General features: G+C 40.3%; 2 protein-coding genes across 3 annotated transcripts; both read left to right on the top strand.

Annotated features, from left to right (window-relative positions):
- The first annotated feature begins 98 nt into the window (after positions 1-98).
- Positions 99-15,101, top strand: LOC124654575 (transcription initiation factor TFIID subunit 2-like). Of its 2 annotated transcripts, XM_047193573.1 has the most exons (25): positions 100-279; positions 3,095-3,728; positions 3,821-3,972; positions 4,066-4,132; positions 4,319-4,518; positions 4,657-4,810; positions 5,259-5,343; positions 5,437-5,528; positions 6,858-6,983; positions 7,063-7,116; positions 7,532-7,588; positions 7,729-7,826; positions 7,926-8,261; positions 8,337-8,424; positions 9,168-9,293; positions 9,360-9,416; positions 9,943-10,022; positions 10,135-10,177; positions 11,622-11,708; positions 11,820-11,909; positions 12,569-12,627; positions 12,713-12,803; positions 12,900-13,065; positions 13,135-13,318; positions 13,823-15,101. In XM_047193573.1, the coding sequence occupies exons 1-25, from the start codon at positions 167-169 to the stop codon at positions 14,868-14,870; spliced, it is 4,287 nt and encodes a 1,428-aa protein (XP_047049529.1). In that variant the 5' UTR covers positions 100-166; the 3' UTR covers positions 14,871-15,101. The 2 variants fall into 2 exon arrangements, with proteins under 2 accessions (XP_047049528.1, XP_047049529.1); XM_047193572.1 differs by having other exon boundaries at positions 99-279; positions 7,926-8,424.
- Positions 15,102-15,727: 626 nt separating this feature from the next.
- LOC124656892 lies at positions 15,728-22,199 on the top strand. Its single transcript, XM_047195551.1, has 15 exons — positions 15,728-15,939; positions 16,752-16,842; positions 16,933-17,008; positions 17,127-17,211; positions 18,156-18,225; positions 18,867-18,936; positions 19,204-19,249; positions 19,340-19,391; positions 19,519-19,587; positions 19,797-20,002; positions 20,132-20,203; positions 20,842-20,911; positions 21,049-21,129; positions 21,368-21,447; positions 21,609-22,199. The coding sequence occupies exons 1-15, from the start codon at positions 15,728-15,730 to the stop codon at positions 21,718-21,720; spliced, it is 1,392 nt and encodes a 463-aa protein (XP_047051507.1). The 3' UTR covers positions 21,721-22,199.
- The last annotated feature ends 4,342 nt before the right edge of the window (positions 22,200-26,541 follow it).

Here is a 26,541-nt window from a genome sequence, read left to right as displayed (position 1 = left end):
GCCCCCTTCTCCCCGGCTCGCCTCTCCCAGAGCGTTCGCCGGCGATGACGTGGCGCCCCTCCACGCCTCCGCCACCACCACCTTGCTAAGCTCCCCGACACCACCGCACTCCGACCAAATTCCCCTTCTCGAAGCTTCCAAACCCTAGAAGCGGAGGAGCTTCGGGATGGCGAAGGCGCGGAAGCAGAAGCCGGAAGGGGGCGCCGGCGGAGGAGGCGCCACCGTGCTCCACCAGAAGCTCTGCCTCTCCATCGACATGGAGAAGCAGCTGATCTACGGGTGAGCCGCCCCGCCCCGCCGCCGCTTATTGTGCCCCAATAGCCTCCACCCAGCTCACGCCCGTGCCCTAATGCGCTCGACTTTAGCTGCTCTTCGCGGATGCTTAGCGTGTTGATGGTTCCGGCCGCGGTGCCTAGGGTTTGGAATCGGTGATTGAGTGGTATATTGCTGGCGTGAGCGTCTGTGTTTTTGCTCTGGAGTTTGAATTCTTCGGTCCATGTTTAATGGTCGTTGGAATTGTGCAATGCAGTGGGCCACTTAGTTCCAGAGGATTGACTGTCGCCTTGTTTGATTTGTCTATGAATCAGAGCTAATTGAATAGAGATACACTTACATTCGTAGTGTTTTAACATTGTATTTGGTGAGGATTTGTTGTTTTTTGTTTTCCTGTGGGTTTATCATGCAACGCAGTGTGCCTTGTACCAAAGAAAATATAATGCTTCTTGCCTTATGCAAATGCCCAGTAGCTACCTGAGCTGAACTGTTAAAAATGAGGTTCCAGTTGGCGAATAGCCTGATATAAGCATATACAGCAGTCTTTTCATGCTTAGCTATCCATCTCCTTTCTCATGCTTGCTAGATCCATGTAGAGAAGCAAAAGAGAATAAAATTGAGGCATGCTAGGACCTAGGAGTGTAGTAATTTTATTCTCTTTTGCTTCTCTACATGAATCTAGACGTAGTGTGCTCCCACAGTATTAAAAAACGTTTAATGGATTTGAACTCTCCACAAACAACTGATTTATCCTTGTTATAAAAATTGTAGACGTAGTGTGCTCATCTACCATTGGTCAAAAGCTGCTTTGTGTCTTTTTTGCGGGAAAGCTACTTTATATACTTACAGCTAAATTGTTACTGCTGGGATCAGTTTGAGTAGTCTTTTTGTGTACTATGCGAATTTCGCTGGTACAAACCTGTTCCGAAAGAAAAAGAAAGCAAGTTTTGGTTAAAGAAAAACTATCATTGTAGTTCCTTCATATGTACCTGTGAGTCAGAGTTCCTTTGAAAATGGAGTTTCTTAATTGGTACACTTGGTTTTGGAAACCTGTGCGATGATTCAATATGTTCCAGAGGTGATGTCTGATGTAGTTTTCCATCAGAAGCTAGTTCACTTGATTTGGAAAATTTAAATGGAGCGATTGGACTGCCTTAAATCTACAAGGAACAACCAAAAACTGTTAATTTCAGAATTCCAAAAGAAATATGAGTTTGGATTTATGTTACATGTCAGCTAAAATGTACACAATTCTATGTAGCTCTCTTCTTAACATAAGGAAGATGTTCAGATTATAGTTCATTAAAGTACCATGTTCGACTCCGTTGACCCTGTATGTTCATGTACCAGTTCACTTAACGTGATGTTAAAACAGTTGAACAGAAGCTCTTGTTTTACAACCGAGTGCATTAGCCCAAAATGTCTGAGACACTGCATAACTTGCAGCGTTAATGCACACAGAAAGTGCAGTACGTTCTAGAGCTACCAGAGTTGTCTCTGCTAGCTGTCTGATACCAAGTCTTGCCTAGCTATGCTAGCAGTGATTTTTGCTGGGAACCAAACTCACCCTTACCCTACAGATCTGTTGCATGTGAGTTGGTTCTCATGTTATCATATCTCAGATACACAGTCCATGTTTTTGACTTCTTGATGTGAGTATGGTCATTGGATAATTGGGTGAATTACCTAAAGCTGCCCAAATAACTTTGACGGGTTTACATGCTGATCTGCTATGCTTATTGTGCGGATGACTTCCACGCAGTTATCAGGAGCCCTATTATCACTACTTCCACGGTTTGCCATACCGACTAGTAGACACCCCTGCATGCGGAAGCCTGTTTTCTTTTAGGCCTTTCAACGTGACCTCTTAGGGCAGTTTTGCTAACGCTGACTGGTAATTTGGTAATGCATTGGTGTTATGTTCTTTGTGTGAACTGTCTTCAGGGGATGAATAAAACATAAACAAGTGTAACATGCCAGGCAGAATGTGCACAGGTGTGCGAGCACACACACACAGACACAGTGTTTTGATGTTCCAATTTGCTTTCATTGTTTTTTGTAGTTCTCCAGTGTGCATTATCATAATCTTAGCTGGAGTTAGTGGTTTAGTTAAAAACATTTATGTTCTAGACTAGACTCATGGTCTGGGTGAACAGTTGTTTTTCAGTAAATCGCTGGCAAAATGTGTGGATAAGTTTTATTGTAACCCATTTTGTTTACTGCCTTAGCAATAAGCTCTCAGATCATAAGAGTGTATGCCAGTAACAATGACATGTTGCAACGGTCTTGATACAGGAAATACACCTATTTGTTCTCTTACATTGGCTAGTGCAAAGGACCCCACTGGTTCAATAGTTGTAAGACGGTTATGACTAATAGTCAGCATCCGAGAGATCAGCAGAAACCTGCAAGCAGCAAATTTGTCAATATTTCATGTTATGACTTATGAATCACACATTTGCTTTTCTTGGTCTTACTCTGCTTCCTTCATGCATAGTATCTCACTACATAGCTCTGGTTGCACATTAGCCCAATACAGATGATTGGACAGAGTGGTTATTATATGAAATTCTGTGCATCATAGTGTTACATGGTGTTGCAGCACTGGCCCTTCACATTGTAGCCTTCTCGCATGTGTGTACCTTCTAAAGATCATTGAGTTGGAAAATAGTGTCCCGTCACACTATCATGTCACGCCGCATGTCATCCTCACACTGATCGTACTTTACCATTTTATGGCTATTTTGCAATGGTACCGTGCAAATTTCCTTTGTGATGCGGTGGGAGCTTGCTGAAATTTATGTTTGCTTCATTTATTAAGGTACACCGAGATAAAAGTTCTTCTAGCTGAGAACGATACTTTCGCTCTACATGCTGACAGTATGACAATTCGGAACATATTGGTGGATGGTGAGGCTGCTGAGTTTGAGTATTCTCCTCACTGGAAAAATGTTGACGGTCAACCGAGTTGGTTATCAGTATCATGTCCGAAGACTGCAGCTGATGCTGCGTGCTCAGCTTACATTTCTTCTCTATATGGCGAATCTGTACCTAATCTCATCATTTCATCTGAGAGATCAGTCAAGTCAACCACTGAGTTACCCGAAAGAGAAAATGGTGAACATCATGAAGAAAATGGTGGAAACTCTGTTAAATTTTCTGATGACAAAGCAGTTAAAATCTGCAATGGTTCTGCAGAGGGAAATGACAAGGAAGAGGAAAAGGAAAACAAAGAGGAAGATGAAAAGGAGAACGAAAAGGAAGAGAAAACTGAGATGGAGACAGAGGAGAAAGAGAGGGAGAAGGACAAGGACAAGGAAACTGAAGAGGGGAAGGAGAAGGAGACACAGAAGGAGAAGGAAAAGGAGAGGGAGGAGAATGAGGAAAAAGAAAAGAAAGACATAAGTGAAAATGAGAAGGGCAAGGAAAATGAAATGCATATCGAGAATGAGAAGGTATTATGGTTTTTGTTAATGCAAATGGCTTTTTTTTTTCAAATTTGGAGTGGACTTGTGTAGTTGTAATGTGTTATTGTAATTTATTGCAGGTGAAGAACACAAAACTGGTTCGTGTAGATTATATTTTGGAGAAGGCTGAAACCGGCGTCCATTTTGTCAACAATGTTCTACATAGTAATAGTCAAATAAGACGTGCACACTGCTGGTTCCCTTGCATTGATAGTGCCACACAACGTTGTCCGTAAGTGATTTTACTTAATTCTGCTTGTCTATCTGGCTATTCTAGTTGATGTTGTATGTTAACAATCCTCTTTCACAATGGTGCTATTCCCAGATTTGACCTAGAGTTTACAGTTAGCACAGATCTAGTCGCAGTCAGCAATGGCGACTTGCTTTACCAGGTATGTTGCAATGCGGCCAGGAATTGACCCAATTAAATACCTATAAATGGAAATCTGGTGTTTTTTTTGTGTGTGTTCATAATGACGATGAACCTTCTATATGATTGACTGCATAATGATTATTTTCTGATGGTGGAAGGTTGTTGTGCTTTTACATTCTGCTTATGCTGCGTCACCGTCATGCAGGTCTTAAGCAAGGAAGATCCTCCAAGGAAAACTTATGTATATAAGTTGAACACTCCTGTTAGTGCACAGTGGATATCATTGGTTGTTGGTCCATTTGAAGTTCTTCCTGACAAGAATGGAACAAGTGTATCACACATGTGTTTATCTCCGACTTTGTCTAAGCTTGAGAACACCATATCATTTTTCCACGATGCTTACAGGTGCTAAAAACAGAATTTAGTCAAATATTACTGTATGGAGTTAATATATAGTAGCAATATCTTGAGAAGCTTCTGCTTTGGCATTTATCACTAAACTTTCTTACTTGACATTTGCTTTTCATGATTGTTGTTTTGCAGCTGTTACGAAGATTATCTTGCTGCACCATTTCCCTTTGGTTTATACAAGCAAATTTTTCTTCCATCTGAAATGGTTGTATCACCAATGAGCTTTGGAGCCTCCACATGCATCTTCAGTGCAGATATCTTAAATGATGAGAAAGTTATAGATCAGGTGCATGCTTGTGTTCTCTCTGCTTTCTCCCCAGTGTTCTCTTGCTTTCTCCCCTGCTAGTCCACCAATAATGTGACTATTTCACAACCACGATATGCAATATTTAACAAATTGGTTGTTCAGAAGTACTTGTCATGGTCCTTAAATTTCCATCCCTGTTCGCCCGCTCATAGCATAAAGCAGAACTGTATGTGAAATTATTCTGTCATCTCTGCGCAACTTCTTTATTGGTTATGATGGATGTATAATGCTTTAATGATCATTCATGCTGGTATTAATATTTGACAGATCCATTATTAGTAATAAGAATATCCCGAGGTCTGCTTGTTTAGCATATTTTGCTCTTATGTGAAGACATTTCGATTAAAATTTTGTTGGCAAATTCTTAACCTACCTAGTTAAGACATAACAGATAGTTCTGCTGTATCTAACATATAAAATAGTTCAGATTATTGGCACGAGAATCAAACTAGCATACGCCCTTGCAAGGCAGTGGTTCGGCGTATACACAAGTGCAGAAGAGCCAAATGATGGTAAATCATCTCTACCTGCTAATTCAGATGTGATACAACTTACATAGGTAAAAAATGCCGAAGTATTGATGGTATAATATTCTGTTGGAGCAGAATGGCTACTGGATGGTTTGGCTGGTTTTCTTACGGACCTTTTTATCAAGCGTTACCTTGGGAATAATGAGGCACGCTATAGGCGTTTCAAGGTATGTTTTTTTTTTACTTGCATAATACTTGTATTGATTTTCTCTTTAAACATTCAATTGTTAATCATACATATATGATGAGTGAGAACTACCTATTTGGAAGTTTGAACCAGAATTCTCTAATTAATCAAGATATAATGCTAAATCAGTTACTGAAAATTATTCATGTTTGGTTACCCGGTTTTGTTGTTATATTTCTTTTAAAAGGAAAGCTGGAGTTAATTAATGTTGAAATGCTTCTGTATCTTAGTTCGTTATGCTACAGCGTCCTGAAAATAATGGCTGTCATGATGTTGCTGTTATCAGAAACGTTGATATACAGTTCTTACTGTAGTGCCTTGCCTTCTATTAATTTGTTAACAAATGAGTGCCATTCTAATTGATCTTGCTGTTAGAACATTATATGATAGCTAATAATAGTAATTTGATTCTCGTCCTTGGAGTAGGTATGACTACTAGAGCTCAGTTTGCAGTTGCTGAACCTGCTATTCTGAACTTATTATTGTAGTTCTGTCAGTAAATAGCAATGGAAATAGAAATAAATTTGTTTGCCGAACGATAAAATAGGCAAAAGCTGGTCAGCCAAACGAAATTGTGATAATAATCCACCTCAATGCTAAAGCACAGCCTAGTATACCTGCAATTGCAACGACACATGATGTACCTTGTGTATTCTCAGGTACACATGCATCTCAGGCCATAACTATATATTGGAAATTGTAAATATGATGTATATATCATGTTATTCAGAAGTGCGCCATTTTGAAACAAATGTTCCTATTATACATGGAGCACCTACAAGGATTTTATCTGATGAAGCCACTTGTTATTTTGTTATATGTATGTGTGGTTGCTAATCATTAACCAACAAATCTTTGGTCACACTGTGTCATTGACTTAAGCTCCTTCTTATATGTTCTAGCTATACTATATGTGGATGTATGGTTAAACCAACTTTGCTCTTCAAACGCATATACCTATCGGCTATCGCGCACAGCTGTTGTGTGGATTTGCATCATCATTTAAACATTAACCCACCACGTTGAACAGGATTCAATTGCCTTTTGTTTTATATTCATTCACCTTGATATGGCCTGGAGAATTCACCTTAATTGGTTCCAAGAATTTTTTCCCTACCTTTTGGGACTAAGTTGCCTGTCTTGGCTGAAGGGAGAAGAACAAAAGATTAATAAATCCGATGAAAGGATCAAATATTAATATCTGGCTTTGAAGCTCCAATTATTCTCTGCAGCAATGCGTTCTCATCTTGATCTTACTCATTAGATTCTTGTTTGTTACTACTAAAACCCTTTCTTGTACTTGCAATAGGCCAACTGCACCGTATGTCAGTTTGATGTCAGTGGTGCAACTGGCTTGGGGTCTCCTGCTGCTTCAACTGATCTGTATGGAACTCAAACGTTTGGCTCGTATGGGAAAATCCGTTCATTGAAGGCAGTAAGTTCTGATTTTTTGAACTATATACAACTAGCTTTGTGCACTGTTCCCTCACATTTTTTTTTTTCCTTTTAAACAGGTAGCTGTTCTTCAAACATTGGAGAAGCAGATGGGACCAGATTTTTTTCGGAAGGTTGCTATGTGCCTCTTTCTTATTCTGTTGTTTGTATATTTGACAATCCCTGTCTACATCAATGCAGCAGTTTGCCTAACCAGTTGATTTAACTTCTGAAAACTACTTGCATACTTTTTGTGATGTACCTGTAGGATACATATTGATATTCAATTGATTACGTTATTACTAGTGAACGCCACTTGCTCAAATTTTCGATTCTTAATACTATCTGCAAAAGAAAAAGGAATGGTTCGTTCTTGCTCAAATTTTCGATTCTAAATACTATCTGCAAAAGAAAAAGGAATGGTTCGTTGTGACTGAACATTCCTTTTCTTATCTACATATTGGTTATCTTTGGGTACTTATAGATCTCTTGATTGTCAACTATGAACACACACATTTAGGCTGATGTGCTCATCGTTTCCAATTTCAGATTCTGCAGATGATAGTGGCTTCAACTCGTGCTTCAAGAACACTAAGTACGAAAGAGGTATATCAATCTCATCTACCTTAGCTGTTTGTTCACTTTGTGATCATAATCTTGAGTTTGGGACTTCTCTTGGCATAGCAGTACCTGCACTTCGCAGTCTGCACACAATATGATTCATTAGATTATGTTCAATTATTCAGTTTAGGCACCTTGCGAATAAGATTGGTAATCTGGAACGTCCATTCCTGAAAGAATTTTTCCCACGGTGGATTGAATCTTGTGGATGTCCAATTATGAGGTAAACGAGCCTTCCTTGTTCAGATTTGCCCAGTTATGAGAAATCCATCCTTTTGTCATCCCCATGTGCTTACGCACACATATTTCTTCTGCTTTTAAGATTGGGAATCTCCTATAGCAAAAGGAGAAATATGGTTGAATTAGCTGTTTCACGGGGTTGCACAGCAAAAGCTGAGCCTGGTTCTGATAGTCACACGGATGGAGATATTCAAGAAGGTGCTACTGGATGGCCTGGAATGATGAGCGTGCGTGTTCATGAAACTGACGGAGTGTATGATCATCCAATTCTACCATTGGCTGGTGAAGCTTTGCAGGTGGTGGAATTACAGTGCCATTCCAAAGTAGCAGCAAAGCGGTTTCAGAAAACCAAAAAGGGCTCCAAACCTGATGGTTCTGATGACAACGTAGATGCTTCGACTCAAGAGAACCGCATGAGGTCTATTTTGCCTAATTCACTTTTTTTTTATTCCTGCTATTTGCCTGAAACTTATTTTGGATCTATGTACTGCAGCATGGATGCACCTTTACTATGGATCAGAGTGGACCCAGAAATGGAATACCTTGCTGAAATCCATTTTCACCAGCCTATTCAGATGTGGGTACGTATCACCAGTTAAACTTAATGCTGAATAATTTGCGCAAAGGAAATTAGTTGTTATTTCTTCTTTAACTACCACGGTGCCTTCCCTATTGATCCAGATCTGTGGTTATTCTATTTTATTTTTATCATTTTGATCAATGTGTTAAACTCTATACTTGGTTGTGAAGATCTACTGGTTAGGGAAATCTATAAGTTCAGAAGGTGTTTGTAAGTCAGGACTAGTGTAGCTTTTGCCTTCACGGTTCAGATCTTTTTCTGCCTTATATTCTGGATGGCACCATAAATATTGGCTGAGTTTGGTTAGATTTATACTACATGTCTTACCCAGCCTCTGGTCTACCACATCTTTTGAATGTTTGTTGTATATAAATACAGATGGTCTTGCCTCCTTGTTGATCTAAAAGCACATCCATAAAATATCCATAGTGCATTTCAAATAATGTATTTTTTTTTGCTTCATACCAGCGAAACACTAACGAGTGTCTGTAAGAGTGTGAGTATCCTCGCTTATACATTGTGGAAAATATGATCCTTATAAGTAAATGAGCTTGAACACATCACTTTCATCTCTGTCAGACTTCTGTATATGATGCATTGACGCTTATTGAAATGACTGTTTGCCAGTACCCTAAGCTTTGGGGAGAATGGAAATTAATAATTAATTAAACATGATACCGTCAAGATATATCTGTTTTTTTATTGTATGCCTCAGCATTTCAAGTTCTGTATCATTTTTTGCAGATCAATCAGTTGGAGAAGGACAAAGATGTCATTTCCCAGTCACAGGCGATAGCTGTTTTGGAGAAATTACCTCAGCTCTCTTTTGCTGTGATTAATGCCCTCAATAATTTCTTAAATGATACAAAGGTATTTTGACATCATTCTTGAGATTGTAAGTCCAATGTCACTTCATAATGATTTGTAACCCGACAGGCCTTTTGGAGAGTCAGAGTTGAAGCGGCATATGCATTAGCTGTAACTGCGTCTGAGGTACACTTCTTTAAGCTCGTTTGTTTGCTACTATTTATGATTTATAGGATGATTCAGTTCACACATTTGTGATGGAAGGGTTGGAAAGTTCGTCTTTTTTCCTGTGTTTTACTAAGGGAGATCCAGGCTGTGAAATGTAGCATTAATATTTCAACTGTTGATGTGGATGTGGGTGCAGATAGGGTGAAAAATCAAAGGATTAAAATATACTTGAATTGGAAGTAAAATACAGTGTGTACAGTATGCCTTTGTGGTGACTAGATCTTTAAATGTCGTCCCACTTTAATAGCTTATGCTAGGATGTGCGCATTTGTTTACACTGCGGCAGTCGAAAAATTGGAAGATTTTACACTACTGTCATTTTTATTTTCAAGGAATCATGCTTTGGTGTAACACTTTCTTACACTGCTCAGTCAAAAAATTGGAAGATTGTACATTACTATCATTTTCAAGGAAACATGCTTTGGTGTAAGACTTTCTTCCCTGTTGTCTTGTTGCTTACCTGAACCTTTTACTCTTCATTTAGGACACCGACTTAGCTGGGCTGCTTCATCTGGTTAAATTCTATAAAAGCCGCCGGTTCGATGCAGATATTGGATTACCCAGGTCAAGATCTACATTCTGCAATAGAACTTTTTTATCACAAACCGTCATGTATCCATAACCGTTTGCTTTGAGTTCTAAACGTGTAATAAACATTGTTTTATTTTACTGATAGGCCAAACGACTTCCATGATATTCCAGAATACTTTGTTCTTGAGGTAATGCACTGAGGTAGGAATTGTATTTGTGATTAACTGTGGCAACATAATCCATCATATAGCATCATCACCAACATTATCTATGCATATTCAGGAGTGTTTGTCTGTAGTTGCTAAATACACTTTCAACACCCTTTTGGAAATATCAGAAGAGTTGGGCTTACAGTTACCAATAATAGCGAGATATTCTTTCTCCTGGGTCATTAGAAAGGAAAATTAGGCTTACATGCATGAAATAACCAGCATTAAGTTTCATGTTGAAGTATGTGTGGATTGCCCAACCTTTTCCGTCAGTTTGGACTTTTGGTTCTACTGGTTGTCGCATAAAACTTAGGGCTTGTTTGGTTCAAAGGAATTCCATATGGATTTTGGTGGATTATATTCCTTACGATTTTTTTTCCCCACAGAGCTTGTTTGGTCTGTAGGATTTAAAACCATAGATTTTTTTTCCTACGATCTACTTTGTATGCAAGTCCATAAGTTAATTTCCCTTAGGTCCAACCTCATGGAAATTTTACTTTGTTTTTATGACAACTATGACATACATACAATCCTCCAGAAAAATTCCTGTGATTTTGCTACAACACAACCAAACAACATGTAATACACAGTCTTTTGTTTTCAGTTCTTACTTCGTACAGGATTCATATGTCATGACATCCTATTCCTACGTTTTTCCCATTCCTATGTTTTTGAAATCCTGCGAGTCAAACAAGCCCTTAATAGGATATTGGAACATAGGTCTTGGGCTCTAAGTCTCGGCTTTTTCAACAACAACAACAACAACCTTATTAAGCCACATGTGAGAGGGGGTGTTGAAGTATATGTGGATTGCTAAACCTTTTCCATCAGTCCAGGCTTATGTTTCTACTGCTTGGTGCCATCTAGTAGATCCAAAAGTCCGAACTTTTGGAGAAGGTCGGGCAATCCACATATACTTCAACAGTAACAAGCTATTTAAAAGATTATTGCAGTGGATTGCCCATCCTCTCTCTCTCTCTCTCTCTCTCTCTCTCCCTTGTAAGAAACCTAGAAGCAAACTTTTTTTTTGGTCAATGACAAACAATCAGGGTTGGGATCTTGTGGGTCCTGGACCTTGGTTGTACAAACTGAGACTCTGGAATTTTCTGAAGTTTCAAATTGCAAGGAAAAACTTTCAATCAAACGTATCAAAGACTTTTGGGTCATGACTAGGGTGTCAAACCGGATCCTGCTTCTAGTATAAGCGGGACTGCACTTGCATCCTTACATTTGGTTCATGATATCTCAACTGAACAATCAAATAGAAAGCAAATAGGGGGGGGGGGTGGCGGCTGGATTTTATCTCATTGCATTATTTGTAAAATGATGCTGCAGTAATCAAGTCGTGTTCTGTCAAGCCATTGTTTTTTTTTGAGATCACAAGCCATTGTTGACTGATGTATCTTTATGCTCCTTCGATTAGGCAATTCCCCACGCAGTAGCTCTTGTGAGATCATCAGATAAGAGTAGCCCGAGACAAGCTATTGAGTTTATTCTTCAGCTTCTAAAGGTTTGCATTTATCTCTGAGTACCTTGTAGCCCATGTTTACTTGCTGATCTGTTAACAATAATAATTAGCCCATTAATCGTTTGTATATTTCTTTCTACTGTCCATTTTCAGTACAATGATAACAACGGAAATGTATACTCTGATGCCTACTGGCTAGCTGCAATGGTCCAGGCAATAGGTGAAGTAGAATTTGGCCAGCAGGTTTGTATAGATGCACCCCGTTTACTACATACATTTTCTCATGTATATCTTTTAGATACCTTCTGTGTGGGATTAACTATGCAGTAACTGGATGATCAGTCTTACTGGGGGAAATATATTTTACCAGTTAAGGCACTATAGCTGAACTAATCATGGTTTTTTCCTACACTTAGATCAGACCATATTTAAGGGCATACCAGAGTGTTATATGGCAGCTATAATTTACACCAACCTGCCAAAACCAAACCAACCTGGTCAAAACCAGAGAGTATTTCACCGGGTTGACAAACCAGCTAAAACCGCTTATAACTGTCATTGCACAGGCTGACTGAATCCTGTCCTGGCCTAGTGTGCAACTGTTGTTTCAACTGGTACATTAATCATTCTGCCAACAATAAAATTAATGATGCAACATGCAAGTGGGTCAGATTGGGCTGATATATTGGTCCATCCTAATTCCTTTTGGTTTAGCACTTTCTTTTTCCTTGCCTCTGATTGGCCACCAAAGCAAGATGTGTTGGTAGGTTGATCTGTTTGGCCCTAAAGTATATACTGGTTTATATTACTGGGCACTCTTTTGAGAGATTGCAAAGTGTTATTTTCAGAAAACCTTGGGAGAGGTCATTAATATTGAGGAATGGCATTGTGTTTCTTTTCAGGGTATAGGCCTGCTATCCTCTCTTCTGAAGCGTATCGACCGACTCCTGCAATTCGACAAGTATGTTTTGCCCTAGTACTGTTGTTTATGTACTTGTACTCCTATCTTGGCAATTCCTTCTAACTGGCCTGAAATCTCCGTGCAGCTTTATGCCTGGTTACAATGGGGTTTTGACTGTCAGCTGTATTCGGGCCCTTGCACGTATAGCGGAGAGGGTATCATCCTCCATTTGCCTTGTAAGAACGATCCCTTTAATTGTCCTCCCTATATTTTCCCAGCGTAGGGGCTTCCTCCATATTGCAATCATGTGGTGCAACCTTTTGTTGCTGCAGGAACGTATTTGTGAATTGATCTCCCCTTTCCGTAACATGGATAAACCATGGAAAGTCCGAATAGAAGCTAGCAGGGTTCTTCTTGATCTCGAACTTCATCATAAAGGCGTAGATGCATCTCTCTTGTTGTTCTTGAAATATGCCGATGAAGAAAAATCTTTGCGAGGTTGGATTTTGTATAGTACTTTAGGTTTGTTTTTGTATGATTTGATTTTGTGACATGGAGTTATTGCAGGAGGCACAAAGTTGGCTGTTCATGTGTTGCGCATATGTCAAGCAAATATTGAATCTAACCTCACTGATCAGATAAAATTACCAACACTGGTTGGTCTCCTTCACTTGCTTGGTAGCAAAAAATCGTACAACAATGTTCTACTCCGCCACAATGTATTCTGCATTTTGCAAATTGCTGCTGGAAGGTTAGTAATTGTTAGTACTTGACACATTTTCTCATGTTCAACTGTTATATTGTGAGATGCAACCTTTGCATATAAGTTGGCACTACTGAAATGGGGGCAAAAGGAATGAAGTTTGTTTATTCAATATGCTTTTTAACTGCAAAGCTAACTGGCATATTGTTGAGGTGTGACAAGTAGTGTCTCTTTTGTTATGCTAAGTAGTGCATCATTCCTCTAAAAAAGTAGTGCCTGATCAATACTAATTGTGGCCTGCGTTTCCATTTTTTATTTGTGGTAATTAATCAGTATATATGGTTATTTAAAAAGAAATATGGAATGCTTTTCAGAAGTGTACTATTTCAATATTGGTATCGGTATCACCTAAAAAGTGGTATCACCGGACATGCTCTCCTCTTGCTAGATATAGTCTCTTCTAATGACACACAAAATCTGAAGTCATGGAACGTGACATAAAATATGTTTTGCTGTCTATTGTACCTTGTACTGATATGTTTTCCATTGCAGGCCTCCAACACTGTATGGAGTTCCAAAGTTTTCCGCCCCTTCTCCACTGGTCCAGGAGATATCTATCGATCAGCATACTAAAGCTGATTCCTCAGTTCCTCAACTATCTAGGCCTCAAGAACCTTCCACTAGCACTCCTAGTGTTCGTGAGGTTTTACCTACCACTGGACCTTCCAAAGAGGCTGACAATATATCTAACTGCAGCGAGAGAAGGAACGTTGTCAAAATCAGGGTTAGGCGTGCTGCATCTTCCAGTAAAGCAGATGGTGCTGCATCTTCCGTGAGTAAAGCAGATGGTGCTGATAACAAAGTTCATTCACATGGTGGAAGAAACGAAAACGAAGTAGGTCCTTGTAGTTCAATGTCGGTGGATGCCCCCATGGTTGGAGCGCCAAATGAGCCACTGAACACAAGTAATCATATCGAGGAGCAGAACTCATGTCATGACCGTGAATCAAGGATGTCTGCGAGCGTCAGCAATGCCAAACAGATGGACACACATGAGGTTTCCAAGGAACTACAGTGTACAGCCGACTCAAGGCTAGATGGTGCTGATTCAAGGCTAGATGCTGTTAAGGATCAGTTCTCTCCTGCCATTAATGTGCAGGAAAGCGTAGATAAGCCGAGCAGTCAGCTTGAAGGAGTGTCCACCAGCTATGTTGGAACCCAAGCTCCAGAATCTGTCAACGGGCTGGACTCTAAGGAGAAGAAGAGAAAGGACAAGAAAGATAAGAAGCGGAACCGAGACGAAAAACGAGACAAGAAAGATGACCCGGAGTATCTGGAGAAAAAGCGACTCAAGAAAGAGAAGAAAAAGATGGAGAAGGAGTTGGCCAGAAAGCAGAAGGAAGGCGCCCGTCTTTCTTCTCAGCAAGAAATAGTGAAACCTTCGTACTCGCAGGGTACTTTGGCAGCGACACCACCAGCTCCGGAGCAAAGCGCTGAACCCCAGGTTTCAAACAAGGATGCTGCTGCTGTAGATATTGCAAGGACACCACCGACCAAGAAAATAAAGATCAGATTCAAGCCCTTGAAGAAGATAAACTGATCCGAGTTGGAAGAAGTTCTGGATTGTCCTTACGCCACCATTTGTGAGGATTAATTGGTGTACAGTAGGAAAGAAACAGGCGAGCTGTAGGTTGTATGAGGAGTAGCCAGATTTTTTGTGAATGGCCCAATGTATCTTGTAAACAAATACCGCCCCAGTAATTTCTGGGAGTAATTCAGACCAAGTTCTAGGGAAACTTAGGGTGATGAATGAGAACGCACCATTCTGTGATTGCTCCAGGTTGGGTTTCCCCATCATGTATGATGGTCTGCTGTGGAGGCTTTCACTTGACGAAGGATGAGAAAATACTCTTCAGGCCCTTGAATGACAATTTTTTTTGTTGCTTGCATTAGGGTGTTGTGAATAATTTCTTAATTAGCACAGGAGTGTTGTGTTTTTGTGAAAAGAAACTCAAAAGGTGTAGTAAGGGCATGTACAATGGACTGTTAGCCTTTCCCTTAGAGTTGATGTATGAATTTTTTGTTGTTTTGGCAGAGAGAACGGAGAAAGAAGGTTGTCTAACGCTTATATGTGAACCAGTTAAAGATAGCGGTAGAGATAATATCCATTGTACAACATGTTTTTGTTGTCTCTTTTAGATAATATCCATTGAAAAGTGCACCTGAAGTTGTGTTGTGTATGTACACTGTACCATGTTTGGTTTTAGCTAAGAAAAGGATAATGAGAGTATGAGACGGGGCTCCTAAAGCTGACAAGTGACAAGTACAGAAGCAGCAACATCCAACGGGCCGGGCCCCCACATCGTTTTCGCACTCCACTCGCAGATCACGGACGAAGAAAACGTCGCTTCTAAACGAGCGGAGCGGAGCCGCCGCCGTCCGTGACAGGCCCGTATCATGGCACGGGTAGCAGCATTAGGTGAAGCCGACGCAACAAGCGCCGCCGCCGCCGCCGCCGTTGCCGCGGCGCGGGTGAGCAGGGGCGCCCCGGGGACGTGGAGGCGGGTGCGGAGGGCGGCGCAGGAGGCGGCGGCGCACGCGCTGCTGCTCTGCTTCACCGTCCTCCTCGCCCTCAAGCTCGACGGCATTTTCTTCCCCCGCTCCTGGTGGTGAGCTCACTGCTCCAATCCCCTTCCCTACTGCAAATATCTCGCGTTTGCCAGTTAGCAGTAGCTCGAAAGTTGGGCTGGAGGGCGTCATTTGTCGTCGTGTGTAGTTTAAATCTAGTGTAGTTGTCTGTGGTTTCATCTTGATGAAATGGAACCAGGGAGTACTATAGTTATATCTAGCATTCTTATTCCTTTGGTTGGGTGGCATGCTGCTGTTTCTGGACGTTTTATTTAGATTAATCGCTGAGGAAGACGAGAATAGAATAGGAAATAGCCCACGACCGACCTGTTACTGTTGGAAAGCTGCATTTCAATTTGGCCAGCAGATTCGTGTTTCTACGGTATGGCATATGGCCTATTGATACTGGTGGTTTGAAACGGAAAAAGGATGAGTACAATGGGGAAGTAGCATCGCGGTAATTTAAGTAAGGGAGAAACGACTGTTCTTAAAATGCGAGGAACCCTGTCGGCAGGGGCCCAATTTTCGTATCGGTGAATTGAGAAATTATTTGTTCAATTCAGTACTGTGTGTGTGTGTGTGTGTGTGTGTTCTGAACTCATATTCTCTGGAAACCAGCTAAAACCATGCATTTACTGTTGATCATCCAATTTTTTCCCCTCGTCTGATGGTGTGCTGCTCGCACGCATCAACTTCTAGTGTTGTACTGCATGGTTATTCATGGCACATGTGTAAGTGTCCACTGCCCAGAACTGGCAACTGGTCGTATAAATCATGCTCCAGCTATTTTTCAGATAAAACAAGCTTTCACATTCACAACCTAATTATACCCAGATGCTTAACAAATCCGCAGGGTGCTTTTCATCCCGTTGTGGTTGTTCCATGCTGTTGTTGCTCGGTATAGATTCACATTGCCTTCTCCAGCATTGCCTCAAAGTTACCAGGTGCGTTTGATTCTTTTGGTCCAAATTCATTCTTCCATTCTGAAGTTGAACTTGTTGGCAGCATGCTAATTAGAATATTAGACTTCACAGCGGATTCCATGCCATTCCATTGTTGCCACGCCTTTGCTAGTTGCGTTTGAGCTGCTTCTCTGTATTTACCTGGAAGGTAATAATGGTGAATCTAAAGCCTAGTATGTATTCTCCAAAAAAAAAAAACACAATTCAATTATATATGTCTTTCTTTATTATCACCTTCCAGCTGAATGTGCATTTGTCATCTGCAGGTCACGGTGAATCTTTTCTGGATTTAAAGCTCGTATTCCTTCCACTCTTGGCCTTGGAAATCATTACGCTGGTTGACAATTTTAGGTAAGTGGCAATTCCTCAGGGAAAAGCTACAAATGGTTTTGTATGTATCACTACTGGAAATTTACTACTCCCTCCGATCCATAGTAATTGTCGGGGATTTATTACACTTATTATGGATCAGAGGGATTACTAGAATCTATAGAAAAGTTAGTGTTTCTCTTTCATGTTATTCACTGACGTTTTGAACCCTGTACTTTAAACGCCTGTATGTCCAATCAACAGTAGTATAGTTAACTCGGTGGGCCCTCACTGTCCCTCCAAATCGACATCCCGTTAATGTGGACTAGTTTTTTTGATTAAATACTTGATCAAGGCATGCTATTGATGCACCCCACTTATCCAGTCAAGCTGAGCCACTGCCAATCATTGTCCATAAGTTAACATTTAGACCGTGTGAACTGCCTGGCTATACTAATAAGTGTGCAGATTTATGAACTTCAGTTCCATGCGTTGATAAAACAGTTTGACAAGCATTCCATACTGTATTGTTGTAACCTTTGCAGGATTTTAAAGCAATCTTCTGACTTCCTAGCCATGATAAGATTTTACTGTGATGCAAACTGATAGACTTTACTCAACAATACATTTTAATCAACAATAACCCAACCTGTACAGTGTTACTTTCATTGTCTCACATGTAGAAACTGATGTGCAATTGTGAAGAGAATACTTTTGAATTTAGCAATCACATGATAGTGAATTAGTGGTCGATCATTATCACTTGCATATTTGTTATTTGCTACTGTGTTGCTGAATACCTTTTATGGGATGCTAATTTCCATGCAATTTACTAAAGGGTGATGTGAACAAAATGACTGTAGCTTTTGAGCGAACAAAATTCACCGTTGTCAGGAAATATGTCGTAAAGAATACTTCAGCTATCATTTCCACTTGAGTGCATTATGATCATTGTTTTGCTGCGCTTCCTACATTTCACTCATTAGGACGTTTGGTGCTCTAATGCCTGGACACGGGGAAACAATCACTGATGAAGAGATTTGGGAGAGGCTTCCTGTAAGAATCCAGAGTACTCTTTGCACCTGCTGTTCCTTAACATTTCGATTGTGTTGGTTTGTTTGTCTACCATTAAATCGAATCAATAGGACCTATAAGCTTTCGAATATCAATTGTAAACTTTTGACCAGAAATGTTGTAAAAATGTTGCCTTTCCCAATAAGTGATATGTCTGCTAGGTCTAGTTCTATCAAGTAAATATATATTTTGTGGCAAAGGTGTCTCACATGGCTTTTCTTGGAGGCACTTGAACATGAAGTTCCCTCTAATCAACTGCACTTCTTTCCTGTTATTGATTCTTTGACTTATATATTAAAATTGAACCTTAAATTCCACCCTTTCATCATCTGTAACAATCCTCACCTTTCTTTCATTTGGGAGAATCTGCATACTGTAAAGGGTTAAAGAAGGCCAATCAATTTGTTGTTTATGTGTAGTTATGTGCTGCATGATTGAGCACATGACTACATTTAGATGTAAACCTACTTATATACACATACTGCACTGTATTTTAAGACACTAGATATCAGCAAGGGATGTCCAAAACTCTTGACATTGCTATAAGTCCTTCAATGTTGATTACTAAATGAATTTTATGTAGACTTAACCTTGATCATACTAACAACTTCATATTTCATTAGCACTTCTGGATTGCCATTTCCATGGTATTTCTACTAGCGGCTACTTCACTCATGCTTCTTAAATTATGCGGTAAGCTATACAAATACTATTGAGCATGTTGTAGTTGTGCTGTTGGAAATTATATATTTTCCCTTCGTTTACTACATTACATCTAAATATGTAGCTTTATGTACTTTGTTGCTACATTAGCACTGTCAATTTGTGAGGATAACTTGTTTACAAGTAGTAGCAATCGTAGTCAACCTTGGCTAAGAATTTGAAGCAGTTATCCATGTACCAGAATATCATAGTAACTTTTTGGCTTTTGAGTTGACCAAGTTATATTATATGCCACAGGTGATGCAGTTACTCTGGGATGGTGGGATTTATTCATCAACTTTGGGTAACAAATGCATTTCCACATTTTAAATCATGCTGTGATTCCATTGAACAGTTCTTGCTAATCGCTTGATGACAATTTTTTTGTGTGCAGAATATCCCAGTGCTTTGCTTTTCTTGTCTGCGCAAGGTGGTCCAATCCCATGGTCGGTATACAGCCAGTGCTTGGTACAGAAATAAATTATCTCACATGGACAGAGTGTGCAACACGAATATAAGTGCTCAATTATTCTGCAAAAGGAATTCTGATGTAGAAAACCATGTAATCTGCAGGATATTGGTGGCCCTGTACTGATAATTCCTATCCTGATTTTTCAAGTTCTTCTGTGTATGCGCTTAGAGGTTTGTTCAGTTACATTCTTCTAAATGCTTTGTTTCCTTCAAAATTTATTGGTAGCCACTGTCTTACCATCTTTCTTTGCTTTAACTTATGTTCAGTGGGATACCACATACAAATGTCTAATGTCTGAGCTGACATACCAACATCCTATGTATTATGTTCAGCACATAAATTGTGTGTGCCACATGTGAGCTGTCTATTTTCTGTGCAGGGTACTCCTTCTAATGCACGGTTTATCCCAGTCCGAGCTATTTTCTCACCTATACTTCTGCTACAACTGGTCGCTGCAATTTTTGCCGTTTGGAGATTCTCTGAAAGGCTTGTTATTAAATTACAAGATGGCATTACAAGTGAAAGATATATTTTTATCTCATCAAAGATCGATGAGTTGTTTATGCTGGTACAACATGGTTCAAGGTTTTACGTGCTCTCTATTTCCATTTTATTACCTCAGGCCTCTTTCTTCTTTCTGTAAACTGGAAGTTGCATATTTATCACTGGAGCTCAGATTTGATTCTCATTTAGTTAATTTCCACTACTGTTCAGGCTCATCGCGTGGTCCATTGATGAACATAGCAAAGAGGAACAAGCCCATTTATGCTATACAAATAACGTTGGGTATTCACTGCATAATTCTATCTAGTTCTATCTTGTATTCTTGTGTAGACATAATTAAGTACTTGTATGTAAGTCTATGAGAAGTTATAAAACATAATTAAGTAAATGATGCCCATGTTGAGGTCACTGCCATCTTAAAACAGAAGGATGGCGTAACATTTTTCTTATTGGTGCTGTGTTTCACCCTTTTTGGTAGAGGGAATGGGGTAGTGTGCTGCAGAAATGCATCTCGGTGCAAAGATAATGGTCTGGGTCTTGTTGAGTGTGGAGAGGAAAAACCAAGATAATCAGTGTCCAAAAGAACTTGCCATGTTGAGCCCACAACTGAATATGGAGAGTCCCATCTAATGTTAGATGATCCAAAATCTAAAAGACTAGTAAACTAATTTCTTGTTTGAGTGCAGTTCAATTGGGAACTACTTGAAGATAAATTAATTTGTTTCAACTGCGTGCTCATTCATTAACAAAAAAATCACCTATACATGTAAATCTTGAATTGTGTGTATTTAGGTAATAATATTGCTGATCACTTAACATTTAATACTTGACAAGGTAATCACTTCAGAAGCTTTATAAATGTGTCCAGGATAATTGAATTCTTCCATTGACTGGTCTTGTTATTTATCGGCATTTTGCAGGTATAGTACATTTTGCAGTTATCCACCAGAGATGGTAAAAGAGATGCCGAAGAAACTTCTTGTCAAAGAGGTTATGTTGTTATATGCTCTGCGCTATCTTATTTGTTAACATGGGACTAGGCGTTTTGGCACCCAGGAGCATATGCTCCTGGGTTTTTGAAATGTGAAAAGTGATTTTTCGTGCTAATTAGTCCTGTATACTTTCAGGTACAGAGACTTCAGTTAGCATTAGGAGAGCAAAGCAAGGTGGCAAAGCTTAGCCAACAGCGGTGTGAGAGGCTAAAGAATGTATACATTTTACCTTTTATTTTCTTTAATGGACAAATACATACAGCTTAAGAGTATCTATCAGGAGCTCCTCCGGTTTGTCGGCGTGCTGCAACTTCTAGCATTGTCTTGATTTGCATTTTGGAACGATTATTAAGTTTAATCACTTTGTGATATGACTGGGCGAGAATGTTGTCATAATAAAAATGTTAAAGCATTTTGTGAACTAATAATTGTGATAATTTTTGCGTGAACACAGGAACGAATCTTATGTCGAATTTGCTTTGAGTGGGACATCTGCATTGTTCTCCGTCCATGCCGCCATCATGTTCTATGCGAGTAAGTTTCTCTTCACTGTGACATCCTCTTTATGTTTACCGGTCATTTTCTGGAACTTATGGAAGTAAATATTGGTACATCTTTTTGTCACATGATGGTGGTAGGCTTTGTTATTTATCTTTGAGTGCAGTTTCAGAGTTCCATTTTTGTTTCTCTTGCAGACCCTGCTCTAGCAAATGCCAGTCATGCCCGATTTGTCGAGTGCCTATTGAGAGCAAGTTACTTGTTAATGATGCAGCAAATTCAGCTGAGCCATTAAGTGACATAGTTTAGAAGTTCACAGGTTGACTGTAGCTCTAGAATAGTCACATCTAGAGTCAGGAAAGGTGAGCACCGATTCCGAGTAGAGGAAGACAAACTATTTTGTCCATGAAATTCAAAGGAAAGACAGAATATGTCTCGTGTCAGAACGTAGCACAAGTATATCAAGATCCGTGCCGCACAATCCCTCTTCAGTGATATGACAGGATGGAAGTGCCCGAGTGTTTGGATTCTCACCCATATATGGTGGCAACATGAATAACCACTTGAATCAATTAACCTGGCCAGTTCTTCAAACAGCTAACACGGGACATGAGGCTGTTAACTGCTGTTCTTTAGAGTCGAAAAAACTCATCTTATTCTACTTTGACAAGTTCAACAGTTCGTGCAGCTATGTTGCGACATGTATGCTACCTGGCTAGTTCTTCAAAAATAGTGCTGCTTAATACTAGCTGACAAGGGCCTTCAGGTTTATAACTGTTCTTTAGTGTCGAAAACACTGTTCATTCTACCTTGACACGATTGTCGGTTCTTGCAGTTAAGAGGACACTCGTTTTAGTGTTTAGTTACACATTTTTGTAAACAACCATCTTTTGATATACCTTCATTGTACATTTATAGATGAGAGGCAGTGCAATCATGTCTTCCATTTGCATCCCAGTTTTCATCTGAAGTTTCAACTGCATGAAAAGCTTCCGTCCTTGGTCCTGTCAAATGATGAGCGTGCATCCATCCATCGTTGGCGCGTGCTTGTCGATCGACCTCATGCGCCGACCCTTTCTCTTGCGCACCGGAAAGATTGAACTTTGCAGTACGAGATTGGTGCAGAAGTCAACATTTGTGGCTAGCCATGGCCTCTCATCGCTCCCGTCAGGTTGCCATGATTTAGCATGTCCTGTGGCCTACAGCGCCCTGTTCTTTGCAATTGCTTTGCCAAGAGGTCGCCAGGTGCATTGCTCCGCGTGACACAAGGACGGGCTGTTCCACTCGTGTGATGCTTATCCGTGTTGCTTTCATGCATTCAGGTAGGTCGCCTTTGTTCGTTGCTGTAGATTTGCTTTTGCTGCCTCTGTCTTTATGTGATGATGCAGATGGTGCCAGACCGTGACGGCAACTCTTTTGTACCGCCGCAAGCTGGTGGCATCCAATTCAGCAATGTAGTAGTACTACATGTTTTTTGTTTGCCTTGACTTGATGGTTGACTTCAAGTCAGTCTTGGGGTTAGTCTACTTAATTGCAACCCCAAGACGCCGAGGATGAAAGGACTTTAGCAGGTGTGGTTTGAGAATATCACATCCTACTCATAGCTGCAGAGGATTCGGTAATGGATGACATGTAATATCAATCTCTGTCGATTCGATCTGCCACGGTAAACTTAAACAGCGTGAAGCCATTGTCGTTCTCTTACAAGCATGGGAAAATTTTAGTCAGCCATTTACTTTCAGAAGAATTACACCAGTTCCAAAAGGAAAGAGGCCCAATACATGAACTTTTACACTGAACTACTGAAGCAAGGTCGGCTCCAACCAGGAAAGTAAAGAACTCAGTGGAGTTAACAACAAAGCCTCCCCACTATCGTGCTCATAGCCCACGAGCCACTAGAGGGGCCATGCCAAAAAAAAAAAAAAAACACTGAGGTACTCCACATCATAGATGTCACGCAAAATTCCAAGAAAACACTACATCAGAGATGCTACTCCCCCGTCCCAAAATATAAGACGCCCAAGATTAGTTAAAAGTCAAACCTTGCTACTTTGATAAAAAAGGAAAAAATCCATATCTATAATATTGAATGGATACTTTGAGAAAATATATTTTATGATGAATCTATTGATATTGATTTAGTATCGTAGATGTTTATAATTTTTTTAATAAAATTGATCATAGTTAGAAGACGTTAACTTTTAACTAACCTTAGGCGCCTTATATTTTTGTACATGGGTAAAATCATGACACAAAATCTCGTGACACACAATACTGATTCTTCCAACTTAGCGTTAATCTGCCTCTCGAACTAAAGTTTTTTTCAAGGTCACCTATGCACTGACTGTTTCTTGTCAAAAAAAAAAGTGAGAAAAATGTCAAGTGAGAGGTCCAAGAGGAAAGAACCTAGAGGTGTGGCTAGTAGCTTCTTGATGTAGCCCCGGGTACGGTGATGGTGGGCTTGGCACATTGTCGGAGTATACACCCTAGTAGGGGTGTAAACGGATCGGATCGAATTGTATTATGCTCGTGTCTTTTATCATATTTTTTTCTCGAATTTAAATCAAAGGCGATATTGACCGGTTGTGGATTTGAATGTGGATATACTAGACACATGTGACTTAAATCAAAAATGGCGCGGAATTGGACCCCTAACGAAAATAATCGGATAAATACTCTCATGGGCAAATAACTATAATTCCAACAAAACTTGAGAGGATTTTAACCTTTCATCTTTGCACGAGTTAAGTAGTTAAGAAAATAGAGACACAATTTAGTTTAAAACATGGTATAAATATAAAATAAATAGTTCAATCATGTGGTAAAAAATTAGAGCTAGACACGCATGCTGGCGAAATGAACTCGTTAACTCAACTATTGACTCTGTGAGATTGGCCTTGGTTTTGACTCGAAAATCAGATTATTCGATTTAAAACATTTGGATAATCCAACTTAGTTTTCGGATAATCTACGTCTGCATGCTACTTTGCTATACCATATCTTATATCGTATTTAGGCACCATTTCAGAATCGAGTATTCTTATCCGCCAGATTTCTTAAAATCGGATATGAATATCTTGAAGCGGATTCGAAAAATTATTGGATCCATTTATAGTCTTCACCCTACTAATTAACTATCGATACCCCCAAGTCAGAAAAAGAAAAAAACTGTCGATACCCTTCTAAGCTAGCGTTGCCTTAACGACGACTACTCTCTAGATACCCAACTTTGGGGTACAATAACTTTGCACAATTGAGTGTGAATTCGTGGCAAGAGGTGGCGATGGAGGTCCAGGCGCGCGTGCCGTCGTTCGCGTCGATCGATCGGTTCGTCTGCAACTCTCTGTACTACACACGGTACGGTTCGTCTCCTAGCCGCTGCTTAGCTTCCACCATCCCTAGCTAGCTAACATCTTGGATCTCGGCGCCGTCTGGCGGAGAGAATCGCTCGATCTTCGGTACGCTTTACGTCCAGGCGCATTTCGTAGCTACACCACCGGCCGGCCACACGGATTGTATCAGACGAGGCGCCCGCGCACTAACCGCGCGCAGGTGCAGAGAACCAGATCGTGCGAGAGCTAGCTGCCTCTGGATGCTAACACCACGATTCCACGAAGGTGCATTGAACCCATGTACACAGTACGTACTTGCGACTTTCATGGTAAAGAATCGTTCGCTCTGTTAAGCTATACATAAAAAATGGTGCCTTGCAAAGCAATAGACCTGATGTTGAGGATGGTGTGTGGTTTGGACTTTGGAGTCTCACTGCTAATAAGAGGTTTTCCACAGTCCATGGTTTTCCACAAAATCGATGTATCAGTGCTTGGAAAACGATCTAGATGGGGCCAATAGTAAGTGGATTTGGAAGGCGTTTCCCTCTTAAAATCAAAATATTCTTGTGGCAAGTCATTAGAATTAAATGCTATTCTCACCCGTGATAATTTGAAAAAAGGAAGTGGCAGGGCTCTGAGCTGTGCTCCTTTTGTGGTTGTAAGGAAAATGCCCCACATTTGTTTTTCTCCTGCTCTCATGCGAAAGTTGTGTGGGGTGTGGTAGGCAATGCTCTTAAAACTGCAACTTTCCCAAATTCCTTGTGGCAATGTATTACTTGATTTCATGTTTATTTCCCACATGGTAAAAGGTTTCATATGTTGATTTTGGCAGCGGCTTGCTGGGCAATATGGAATGTTCGGAATTTGATAACCTTTGAAAAAAGGTGGTGAGGTCTCCTATGGTAACCATCTTCTCTATGTGCTCGTTTCTTCGTTATTGGGCAGGTTTATATGGAGCTGATGACGAGATGTTGATCAAAGGGGGTGCTGAGCAGTTGATGTACAAGGCGTCAGAGCTTATGGGGTTCCAGAAAACGATGGCTGTTGATGGACTGGCGCACCCGGCTTCTGTTGTTCCAGGAAGGTTAATGATCATGGAAGGCTAAAGGGATGTGTGTTGCTGATGCGTGCTACTGTCTTCTTTGTTTTGTGGCTTTTTTGGTTGATCGATGGTCGTGACTATTGTTGAGAAGACTGGATGTTCCGTAGTAGTTTAGGGGTAGGTTTTTTGCCCTGTGGTATGGTCTTGATGCCGAGGGCATGCAGCTGGTTTTCCTACCAAAATAATTTCTCTTCTTTCATGTGTTCCTTTGAATTACTGTTGGTGCACATAACTGAAGACATTTGTATTTCCATTGAGCAATTAATGGAAAGGGGAGGAAATCCCAGTTGGAAAAAAATGACCGCGGAGTGGATCGGAAAGAGAGAGGAAATATGCGTGATTTGATGTATGTATAGCTCTTGTTGCTCCGCTTGTTAAAGATGGTAATTTTACCCATGAACATGGGTACCTGCAGGTACTCTAGCCATATAAATTGGGTATGTGCATATTTTGATATCTATAGGTACCACCGGTACCACCCATATACCTTACCCATCAATTTATGTGTAGGGCATGTGTACAGAGCGTGACTGAAATATTAGTATGGACCAAATTGTTAACTCTTGGTGGTAGTATACAAATATCCTTAATGGGCCATTATTTAGAAGATCTCTGGGTATGATAAAAACAATTTTCACTTTGCGAAGACTTGGCCACCATCCGGGTTGGCCTCCATGACACGCCACCAGTCCACAC

This window comes from Lolium rigidum, chromosome 5 (assembly GCF_022539505.1).
Source record: "Lolium rigidum isolate FL_2022 chromosome 5, APGP_CSIRO_Lrig_0.1, whole genome shotgun sequence".
NCBI lineage: Eukaryota > Viridiplantae > Streptophyta > Magnoliopsida > Poales > Poaceae > Lolium > Lolium rigidum.
This window is presented reverse-complemented; position numbering and strand designations above follow the sequence as displayed.